This window comes from Palaemon carinicauda, chromosome 13 (assembly GCF_036898095.1).
Source record: "Palaemon carinicauda isolate YSFRI2023 chromosome 13, ASM3689809v2, whole genome shotgun sequence".
Lineage (NCBI taxonomy): Eukaryota > Metazoa > Arthropoda > Malacostraca > Decapoda > Palaemonidae > Palaemon > Palaemon carinicauda.
Window position 1 is genome coordinate 100,768,195 of NC_090737.1, and position 12,249 is coordinate 100,780,443.

Here is a 12,249-nt window from a genome sequence, read left to right on the forward strand (position 1 = left end):
AGTAAGTAGTCACAACACATCTTTTTTGGACTGTGAACTTGAGTTTACAATACTATTTGAAATGCTTTTGCGTAGTCAAAGTCGACTTGCACAGTCTCCAACTTGTCTTTGCAAAATATAGTAGTGTCAGAGAGGTAAAAAATGTATTGAAATATAACCAATTTGCCTTTATAAGTCGCTACTCATGATATTCTTTTTCTTGTAGTTGTTGTGTATACTATTAATTTTTTCCTACTCATTTATTCGAGAACTGGTCGGCAGGAAACTTGGTAGGTACATTCAATGGGTCAGCATCTATCGATCATCTTAGTGTTTTGTTCCAAAATTCATATCTCACTAATTAGTAATTATCAAAGAGTAAAAAACAATGAAATTTCGACAATTCTGTTAATAACCGTCGGATAAGCGTGAAATTCGGTATGTAAAATTTAGATGAAAGTAGTTTTTGATTACTAAACAAAAAGATTAAGCATTTAATAGTTTTTGAGTTACTAATTTCAAAATTACTTCTCCCTTAATACTTGGCCGATCTGTAAATTAGAAGGATACCTGCATCGACGCTTCGAGCCTGATTTTTTTTTTTTTTTTTTTTTTTTTTTTTTTTTTTTTTTTTTTTTTTTAATAATCAACCAACACCTGAAGTTTACAGAAAATGTCCGTATTTGGTATCAAGTAAAACAGAAATGACAGGAGATTGCATTGGTGCGCTTGATCGAATTACTCTGATCTTTATTGATTAGTAATTAACCATTGATTGAGGAAAACAATGGATTTTCATAATTGGTAAAAATCAGTCTTGTTTGGTGTGAAATGAAAGGGGAGAGACGGGAGAATACAACTGTGCATTAGACAGACCAATTCTCGTCATCATTGGCTAGTAATTAACGATTAATTGATGAGAACAATGGATTTTCAAAGGTGACGGAAAGCAGTCATGTATGGTGTCAGTTGGAAGGGGAGGGATAAGAGAACGTGAATATACAACTAACAGAAAGGCTATTGCTGTCTTTAATGATCGATTAAGCACAAAATTTGCAGAATATTCATCAAATCAATGCTCTCAGATTTCCGATGAGCCGGAATGATTCCAATCATGTTTAAGGCAGCCTTCAGCCTGTAGTTGTTTATTTTGAACTTTTATCTTTTGCATCGTATCACATCACTTTTCCCACCATGGCTTTGGGAAAAATATTAAGTGCTGGGCCTCTTAAATTATGTCGCACAACCACCTCACCTCATTGAGATGGCCGAATGTCATGTAAGCACTAGTTTGATTATCTACTAAATACATCACCTAAAAAGAGGACTATATAAACTTTTTCTGCTCTCTCTCTCTCTCTCTCTCTCTCTCTCTCTCTCTCTCTCTCTCTCTCTCTCTCTCTCTCTCTCAACCATATCATAGGATCTATTTACAACCTCTCTCCCTCTTTATATGATAAAATATTAGTTTTATTCACCCTTTATACACCATTATACAGTCAATATAATGATCTTATATAGGTAAAACCAAACCTTGTTCAAATTTAAGGTACGAAATGTTGCTGATACGAAAAAATTGATTCTGGGCCGTGGTTACCAAAAGGGTTTTCTCGCCATGCCTGGCGTGGGATCCCTCGTGAATCAGAATCAATCTTCTCAGTACCTCAGAGTCTCCTATTCTGATATAGACCAACAAAAGGCCGATGAGGTAGGTGTCTTATTTTCGTCATTAAGAAAATTCACCTGATAGGGAAATTTTTAAGGAGCCAGTTTATTATTATTATTATTATTATTATTATTATTATTATTATTATTATTATTATCATCATCATTTTTATTATTATTATTAATATATGTTGATTTTGTTCGAAATACTCACAAAGCGCGTGACCTATGAGACCAATAATTTACAAAAAAGCTTCCACTGTTTGTTATCATCTATAGAAACAGAGCAAGAGAGAAGTCATCAAACAAATTTTGAATTAATAACGAAGCAGATATACTTGTGCAAATATAAACAGTAGTATGACATCAGAAAACCAATAATTAGGGCAATGATGCGTAACTACAGCAGTATCGATTCATTAAATAAAACTTCGTTCCCCTCTCAGGAAATAATCTTTGTTTATCCCGCAGGGCTTCAAGTTGCTCGCCGAGCTCATAAAAGAGGAGATAAAGGAAGGGAAGAACGTTGTAAAGGAATAAAGTTAATCGTATTTAGAGTCAATGGATTATTACAACATAAGCACTGCTTTATCAACTTGATACAAGTAGCACAGTTCTCTAGGCAAATGTTGCCAAGTCTCTTGATTCGAGCTAAGTGGTATCTCTCTGTTGTATGATTTTGCTAAAGTCTCGCCACAAGAGAACAACATTCGGCAAATAATTGTCTTTGAATTATTCCTTGGATTATCCTGAGTCGTGTCTGAACATTTTCTCTGTTAGCTCATCGTTATTATACTTCTAAGGACCATCCATTGAACTAGCGATAAATTATGAGATCTTCCTGTGGAGTTCAGAATTGAATCTTAAATATCTCCTAAATGTATACTGGAAGAATGCGTTTTCTTTACAATGTCATGCTAACTATTTAATTTTGTAAGGAGTTTTAAGCTTTCTGTTCATGATTTAGAATCTGATGAAGTGTAAGCTTATCTAGCTTAACTTATTCTATAGACAAACTTGGTACATGTCAAATTGTATGATTTTCTTGAACACTTGCGATCAAAGGTAGTGTGGTGAATAAATAACATATTAAAAGTTCAGAAAGTTTGTTGTTTTGGACATTAATTTTAAAAGCCCTTGTTTACAACAGTCTGCCATTAGATTTAGATTTTGTCCGTGGAATCATTGATGGGACGATTTGACGTGCCCTTCATTTATGTTTTTCTATAGGCTTTTTTTTTCGTATGAATGGAATGAGTTCATCAGAGAGAGTGAAAAACAGTTGAAAAGGTAATGAGTGTAAATGATTATTTAGTCAATTGGTATCTGGTTGTATAGTTTTATTATAAAAGTGCGGGCAAAAAGGAAAGGGTTTGTTGGGGGTCGTAGGTCAACATATAAAAGACCGTAATAGCAACAATCATTATATATATATATATATATATATATATATATATATATATATATATATATATATATATATATATATATATATATATATATAATTATAATTTTGCTTTGAAAGCCTCAAGAATATAGAGTGAATAAGTGTATTTAAACCCTTACTCTAATCGTAATATAGCACGTCTAATGGAATTTAAAAAGAGGGAAATTAGTATGTATTGAACAGCATGCTAACCCCTCCCCCCCCCCCCCTTTTTTCTGTTTTTTTTTTTTGTGGGGGGTCATCTTTTGTCATCTCAAACTGCTAAAAGTTGCTAGAATTTATGACAAAATTGAGGTCACGTTTTGATTTCTTGTTGCAAAGTTTAACGGTGATATGCAAAATGCACAATTATTATCAATATTGTTGTGGTTGAACCAAAAAACTTAGTCTTATTCGAAATACTCTCCTAGAGATAGCCCAACGATTTTTTTTTTCTGAAAGGAATATGAATTTAAGCAAAACTGATTGAAAAGTTGCACAGTTATGTAGGAAGACATCTAAGAGTAACTATGGAGAATAACAAATAAAACCTATAGATGAATGTATTTGTTATTATGTGGACATGGCTCTTTGCAGTTTGTACCCCCCAAGGCGTCTAGATACTCTAGAATCTAGATGCCAAAAAGGTGACAGAAAACGTGACTCCAAAACAGATATTGATAAGCGCCTGATTCAAAGACACGTTATTTTTTTTTCACCCAGCACAATAAGGAAGAGTCTTATACCCATCCACAGTATTAACTTGACACTTGAGGAAGGTATTAAGGTCGCTGCTATTTTCTTTTGGATAACAGGTATGTACAGAGAAGTTTCTTTATACACACACATACACATACATACATACACACACACATACAGTATATATATATATATATATATATATATATATATATATATATATATATATATATATATATACATATATATACTGTATATATATACTGTATATATATATATATATATATATATATATATATATGTATATATATAGGCTATATATATATATATCATATATTTACATACTGTATATATACATATATGTAGCCTATAAGTACAGTGTATTTAAATATGAACACACACACACACACACATATATATATATATATATATATATATATATGTGTGTGTGTGTGTGTATATATGTATATATATATGTATATATGTGTGTATATATAAATATATATGTATATATATATATATATATATATATATATATATATATATATATATATATATATATATATATATATATATATATCTACACACAAATGATCATATCATATTATTAGATTACCATTTCCATCGGCCTTTGCATAAGATCATTGTGAACTGTATGTGACAACCAAAATATATCGACCTTCACTGAAGGTATTTAGTTTATTTCTCATAACAAATCTTAACTTTCTAAGATTCTTTTTACTGGAATCTAAAAGTAGTTACATCTCTCGATTTTCTTCAAACAGATAGATTATGGAGAACATAATAAGGATAAATATTCGTGGAAGATGTTTATTTTGTCTTTAGATATGTTTGTGATTCAATTTGGTAGTGAAAGTGATTTGAGGAAAAAATACATACTGTGTTTTACGAAATCTTCACCAAAGATTTCCACTCTCTAATTCACTTGAATTAGACTACCCCTTTCCATTGAACATTGATATAAAGGATATTTGTCTTTTTTTAAAGTCGTTAGAAAATAAATCATGCCTTAGCTAGCTCAGTGATATAAGTTAGAGCTTAAGTGTGTTTACTAGAAGTTAGTCAGGAAATCAGGATGGTTAGTTTAGGTAAGACTGTATTGATAAGATTCTACATTATTGGTGATATCTGAAATTATGTAATACTTCTTTGAAAACTGTTCAGCAAATAAATATTGATTACTAATTCTCATAAATGCTCTTAGCCTACATCGATATCTTCTCTAAAATCTCAGTGAAAATAACACCTCATCCCAGGCGACTCTGTTGTGGTTCTTCTTCATCGAAATGGATTACTCGAGGTTCTTCTCATTAGCGGCGCCCAATGTCGACTGCATCAGCACCTGGAACGAACTTAGTGAGCAATACCTTTCAATGATAAGTTGTGTTTGGACTGCGATTTGAGATTCTGTCTCTGTGAACTAATAATCACATATTTTGTTACATTAAATTATGGCCCCCGATAGGTTTGAAAATATTACGCTCTCTCTCTCTCTCTCTCTCTCTCTCTCTCTCTCTCTCTCTCTCTCTCTCTCTCTCTCTCTCTCTCTCTCTCTCTCTCATATTATCAAAGAGGAAAAATTAAGGAGGAACTGAAGATGAGAACGAAAAAAACTCTATACATCTTTGACTGATTTCCTGAATCATTAATGTCTTGCTTATTCTCTTTGCATTTCAGAGAGGATCAGACAAACAGAAAAGCCGGTGTCATACGAAATGCTCTACGGATTGCCAAATCGGGAAACCTTTCCATTCATGAAGGCCAAGGTGACCCTCGAAAATGAGCAGACGTTTGATATCGACGATAAGGTTATGGCTACTCTTCTCCAGTACGCTGGTCAAGTTGGGTAAAAAAAGAAAATCTTCATTTTTACATTTAAAAGAGTTATTGTCGTTTATATTGCTGGAAAAATGTTTGTAAAGCCTCCTCAAATATATTTTCTTCGATCACTGTGCTGCACGTAAACTAAGAGAACCTAATTCCAGGTTAGATGTTCAGTTTGAATGCCTGGCGAGAATTCCTAGAACATAATCTAGATTCTTCTAAAACATAGTTGGCCAAATATAGAAAGTGGATATTTTTATCAACGAAATTATTTAAAAAGGTACCTAAACTTTCCTTATATTCCAGCTACAAAAAAAAAATCCAACTCGCTTCTGATTTTTTGGCGCTGCCAATTTCCCAATCTTTTAGCTAGTCTTTAATCCTATAGTCTTTAATCTTATATGAGAAACACAAGTAAATTGCAATTTATTTGACGACCTGGCTTTGTGGAGAAGCGTCCAAGGCATGAGACAGTCGCTGTAATACAGTACATTTTTTTTTTTGTGCTATATAATTCAGAGAAGTGCTACTTGATCCTTTTTTCATTGTACGAGCATAACTTAAACATGCTTAATATACTGAATATGTGGCAACGCTAATTAAAAGGTATCAATTCTGATTAAAAGTATGTCACGTTTACTATGTTATCACGTCTTCTTTCGTGGGAAGTATTGAGTGAGGGAAAGAAATATGAAGAGCACTTTAATTTCAGTATGTTGAACCTATGTAGATGGCTAAATATCCTTTTAAATGGCAAGTACTATACCGGATAGTAATTTTTAAAGGTTATCTGATTACCATATTGAATGTCCGTTATGAATTCATATAAGACAGAGCTGCCTTAATGTATAACTGAAAAATTTCTCGAGGATCGTTACATATTATTGCAGTAGTAATCAGGAGTTGCAAGCTCGTAATTATATCAATTCTATCGATATTGTAATTGACTCATTGATTTGGAGTAACCGGGTTGATTGACTACCCGGGTCATTGACACCGAAGGCTAATAGGACAAAGAGAAGCATACTTTTTGCATCATCCAGAAAAAAAGTCTGTGACCATATCGGCATTTAAATGCTAAATTTTTGTTTAAAAACTCTTAAGTTTCTTTTCGAAAGATATAAAACAAAACCTCAGCCTGATAACCGGTCTCCCACCTAGAAACCTTACTAACGTAATATCATCTTTATGGTAAGCTTATACTCTGATAATGTTTTTATATTGACATTAATACTACCGTTAATTGACATCTGTTTCTCTTTATTACTGCCTTCCATGACACCAAAAGCTATCAACCCCTGATCGAACACATCAAGGTCCTGACGGAGCGACTTCACGATCCTCCTCTGTGGAGCGAGCGAGGCGTGGTCGTGGTGAACGGATCTTTGAATGGTATGGATAAAATCTTTCAGATGTTTCTGAACAAAGGAGACACAGTCTTCATTCCTATGTGTTGTTATCATGGAGTCTTCGTTGTGGTAAGTGTTTTTTTTTTCTTCTTTTGGGGGAGATGATGTTACTTGTATAGTTAAAATCACTTTCAATTTTGTATTGTCTTTTAAGCCTCGGTATGACACAATGCTACTTGAACCGATTGCTATGCTCGAAGTTTACATCTTCATCACTATTTCTAATAGAGTCTTGGCCTTTCTCAGTATTCAGTAAATTATTTCATGTTCAATTTAAAATCGCAATTGCTTAATATAGACAGGACATTTTTATTCCATATTCAATATCGGTTGGTTGTTTTTCTGATCTTGCAAACCGAATACAGAAATTTCCTCATTTTTTGAGAGTGGCACCGTGCTAACATTACCAAATTATCTAAGGGAAAACATCTTCAGCCGAACTTCGTAAGCATACAGGCAGACGAAGAAGGCATTGTCCCTGACAGTTTTAAAGAGGCGCTGATTAAATGCAAGGATTCCGGTGGTGTTCCAAAGGTAATTTATTATTATTATTATTATTATTATTATTATTATTATTATTATTATTGCCTATTTTAATGGAACAAGAGTGTAACGAAATTATATAACGTCTACGTCTGCCTGAGAATAGGCTCTGTATATATATATATATATATATATATATATATATATATATATATATATATGTGTGTGTGTCTGTGTGTGTATACATATGTATATGTATATATATATATATATATATATATATATATATATATACATACATATGTATACATATGTATATGTATATATATATATATATATATATATATATATATACATACATATGTATACGCATATATATGTATATATATATGTATGTATACCTATGTATATATATATATATATATATATATATATATATATATATATATATATAATGTGTGTGTGTATACATATATATATATATATATATATATATATATGTGTGTGTGTGTGTGTGTGTGTGTGTGTGTGTGTGCATATATGTATGTATAGGAAGAATTGAACTAAAAGAATGACAGAAGTGTAAGAAAATCCAGTTAGATATTTAAAAGTTTTGAAAAATATTTGCTCTAAGATTTATGTATCTCATTAATATGAATTTACTGAGAAGATAATTGAAAGTATACCTGATTAGGATTTTCCCTTCATTCACATATGTGTCAGCTTGATATAACATATATAGCTTGATGTTTTAGGTATAATAGTACTAAATTCTCTCTCTCTCTCTCTCTCTCACGCACAGACACAGATACAAACAGACACACACACAATACGAGATTACTCTCCCTTATATTGGTATATCTCCGATTATATTAATCAGTCTTTCGATATCATTTCACTAATTCTTGATTGTTTTCCTTATTTCTTTTTGTAAATCTAACTTAAGTTTCTGTACGTGAATCCCGGAGGAAGCAACCCAACAGGAACTGTCTTGAGCGAATCCAGGAGACGTATTATCTACGAACTTGCTTGCCAGTATGATATTCTCATTGTTGAAGACGACCCTTATTACTATTTGCAGTTTTGTGACGTGAGTGTTATTAGGAGTCAAATGACATTCTAAGTTAAATGAAAGACGTCGTTTAAATGTATATTTATTTTTTCTAAGCTTCATTAGCGAGCTGCTTTTGTATGTAATTTTTTTAATCAAAGGTATTATGAGATTTGAGGTTTATTACTTTTTTCGAGTTACAAATATCATAGAATAATTTATTAAAGACCTGTGAACATTGTACAGTCCTTTTTTCAACAGTATGTAACATCTGATCATTCTATCAATTCTTGTGCTTAGGATATTCCTGCTAGTTTCCTTCGGCTAGATACAGAAGGAAGGGTCATACGCTTGGAGTCCTTCTCGAAGACCATAGGAGCGGGCATGAGGTTGGGCTTTGCTATTTTGCCAAAGCACATCGCCAGAGTTTTAACCCAAATGCTTGTCTCGACTATCATGCACACGTCTATGTTTTCACAGGTAAGTAGCTCTCTCTCTCTCTCTCTCTCTCTCTCTCTCTCTCTCTCTCTCTCTCTCTCTCTCTCTCTCTCTCTCTCTGAAGTTTGCATGTTATATAGAACAATAACAAGAGTAACAAGTGTAAAATGTGTAGAGTTTGCTTTGAATATTGCATCCCTGTTCTTTATTCTCTTTCAAGGAAGCTCACCTGACCTAATGGAAAAGTTTGGTCTGAGGGTAGTTGAGGAATTTGACAAACTTCCCATGCACAGGATATTGATCCCTACTCCCTCTTTCCATGACATATTTAATGCTGAATGGAAATATATGAATGATATTCCATAAAGAGGCATTTTTCCCTTTGTATTTGAAGTCCACTTAACCATTTCATTAACAAGTCCTCTTTTTTCACGGTTTGCGTTGAGACTCCAGTTGACAACTTTTGTGGATAAGTCTCTACTGTCGCAAGAAATTTATATGTGACCTTGCTCCTTCATCAGGGTAGAAACAATTTCATGATACACTATTTTTTCAGCCTTTTAAATATTCGCTTTACTTTATTATCCTTACCGCAACAGTTTTTCCTAACTAATAACTCTTACCACTAATAGCGTATAGATTAGGATTTTCATTCAATTTTTCATGCAGAGCCCAATCGAATGGGAAACTTAATTTCTTAACTAGTTTACAGTGCACCTTTACTACCTGAGAACAACTATACAAAAAGGAAGAGAAAGAGTAAAACAGGGATTGATAATGTATAATGAAAGCTCTCAGTAAAAAAAAAATAACCTGGCAGAGGTAGATAATAAGTTCAGGAAGATATTAAGAACAGGCTTTGAAAGGCGCTCATGAGCGGAAATGACAAGGGACCCGAAAGTGTCCTATAGACTGACATCATAAACAGTACATAAAATCAGTTCTTAAGCCCCATCCCTACCAACCCAAAGACTAGATAGGACCAAAAAAGGGCTCATATTGACTCTGCCGGTAGAGCTGGGACCTCCATTAAGGCCTTGCCGCACCCATCATCCATATCTCTCAAAACATTGAGGTTGCGGACACTACTTGAAGCTATCGGGCCAGAGCAGGGTTCGAATTCCCTACCCATCCGCGGAATATTAATCAAGGACGATTCCAACAAGCTTCCATGAGAATATAGTTCTGGTGTCTTTTCCTCCGCCAACTAATTCATAAAGTAACCAACAACTCTCAAAATAGATACAGTTCCTTGGGCGCATGTCCAAGTTAACCAGAAGCTGTGAAAAGAATACCAATACATTAAGATTATTTCACTATAAATGATATTACAAAATCTGCATATCATGATGATGAACTATCAGAAGTAACGTCATTAATACCCCTTCGGGAAACTGTGGTTTGAGACACCCCCACCCCCAAACTGTGGCTCTATGTGACAGCATATCGTCTTTTCTAAAGGAGATACAAAATAAAAAAAATAATAGATTCGTGGCTGAATGAAAAGAAAGACTCTACCAGAAAAATTAGATATCCGAGTTTTGAAGTAGGTTATACGATACATCAGTTGTTATGGAAGCTCTGAGCTACAAATACATCAGAATATTGCCAATACCGAGTAACTTACTTAAGGAAGAGCAAGAAAATCTGAATAATTTTGTTTGGATAGCGACGAAGGTCTTATGATAAAGAAAGAATGAAGTATATTATATTTTCTGACAGATTAAAACTGTAATGTCATGCTTTCTTTCTAATCTCAAACTCAGATATGGGATTACAAGAATTCGTCTTTTCCTGTACAGGCTTTGGGGCTCCTTTTTTTTCTGATTTTTTACTGGATTTTGTAACTGAAATCCTACAAGACGCAAGTGTATCGCTACCCTCGGAGTAAACACTATTTTTTTTCTCAATTCCTCGTCTCTTCTATTTCTCTATCATTCGGCTACTTAAGAGCCAGGCCTTCCTTACTTGACCAATGCTCCTTGGTATGAAAAGGTGAATATATCCTTGCCACATTTTACCAAAAACAGATTAAATTTCATAAAATCATAGCACATTAGAAAAAGGAAGAGTGTTTATGATAAGTGATAACTCGTTGAATTTCACAGGTATTAAAATTATATTAAATTTAACAACTGTCATGGGAGGATAATATTAAATGTGGATTGAGTTTATTATTTCCAAGATCTACAGTATATACAGAAAGATATGTTCGTTTGAACGTATCATATTTTGAGTGTCCTGTCTCCCTTCACCATCAGGTATTGGTTAGCCGCTTGTTCGATACTTGGGGAGTTGATGGCTTTCTGAGGAAGACTGGGGAGATTTGTGAATTCTACAGGAGGCAGAGAAACATGTCACTACAAGCGGCTGAAAGACATTTAAAAGGTTTGTTCTCTTTTTTTATTCATTGCTTGGCCCTCCTGATCCTAGCGTGGGCGGAGAGGCGGCTTGGGCGCTGATCAAATGGATATATGGCCAGTCTCTATGGCATATTGTCCTGCTAGCTAGGACAATGTCACTGTCCCTTGCCTCTGCCATTCATGAGCGGCCTGTAAATCTTTAAGCAAACATGAAATGAAATATATCGAAGCAAGTCCTCTGTTTCATTTCGGGAAATTAATTCCTATCATTAAAAATCAATTTGTTTATCCACAGGATTGTGTGAATGGTCAATACCAATGGGTGGCTTCTTCCTCTGGTTGAAGGTCAGTATAACCACTTTTTATAAAAACGGAAAATAGTTTGTGAAATGAAATCCACTTGCAATCATCCGACCTTTAGCACAAAGGATCACACAAAATATGTCATTTATTTTTTACTCCCCGGCTTTATCAGCCTTTGGCTGGGAACATTATTGGCAATTGGGCCAACAAATTAATTAAGAGTTGATTTAAGCATGGAACTCGGCTTGATTTTAGTTTTCTGAGATACTTAGAAACTGTATCCTGAAGATTCGGTTCCAATAGCATTTTGGTATACCAATTGCAAGCGACGTATTGAAACTATTATCTAATCCATATAGGTCTAATTTACGTTGAAGAGGAAAGTGATATCCAATAGCAAACACCATGTGCAGTAGGACTGAATCTGAAATTTCCGTGATTTGTGTCGCGGAAATTTTTTATTACAAGTAAAGATCTTAGCAGTTTCTTCCATCTAATCTTTGTCAATACAGTAAATGTTTTGAAAATCTAAAAACACCAGGATTTGTGTCTATACTGCAATTCCACCCACCCGTCTACGCGTTCCTT

At 33.7% G+C, this 12,249-nt stretch overlaps 2 protein-coding genes across 2 annotated transcripts in view; both read left to right on the top strand.

The window, feature by feature from the left end:
• LOC137652000 (kynurenine/alpha-aminoadipate aminotransferase, mitochondrial-like) overlaps window positions 1-2,735 on the top strand; it is a 3,439-nt gene extending 704 nt beyond the window's left edge. Inside the window, exons 2-4 of the mRNA XM_068385208.1 lie at window position 1; window positions 1,529-1,687; window positions 2,116-2,735. The exon at window position 1 is cut by the window's left edge and continues 49 nt beyond it. Coding sequence (XP_068241309.1) covers window position 1; window positions 1,529-1,687; window positions 2,116-2,184 — 229 coding nt within the window. The 3' untranslated portion in view covers window positions 2,185-2,735. The remainder of the gene's footprint in view (window positions 2-1,528; window positions 1,688-2,115) is intronic.
• A 1,019-nt stretch (window positions 2,736-3,754) lies between these two features.
• Window positions 3,755-11,739, top strand: LOC137651732 (kynurenine/alpha-aminoadipate aminotransferase, mitochondrial-like). The gene is made up of 9 exons (XM_068384953.1): window positions 3,755-3,885; window positions 5,025-5,146; window positions 5,468-5,636; window positions 6,903-7,092; window positions 7,444-7,557; window positions 8,453-8,596; window positions 8,858-9,037; window positions 11,257-11,383; window positions 11,654-11,739. Exons 2-9 carry the CDS (start codon window positions 5,077-5,079, stop codon window positions 11,737-11,739), a joined length of 1,080 nt encoding a protein of 359 aa, XP_068241054.1. The 5' UTR covers window positions 3,755-3,885; window positions 5,025-5,076.
• The last annotated feature ends 510 nt before the right edge of the window (window positions 11,740-12,249 follow it).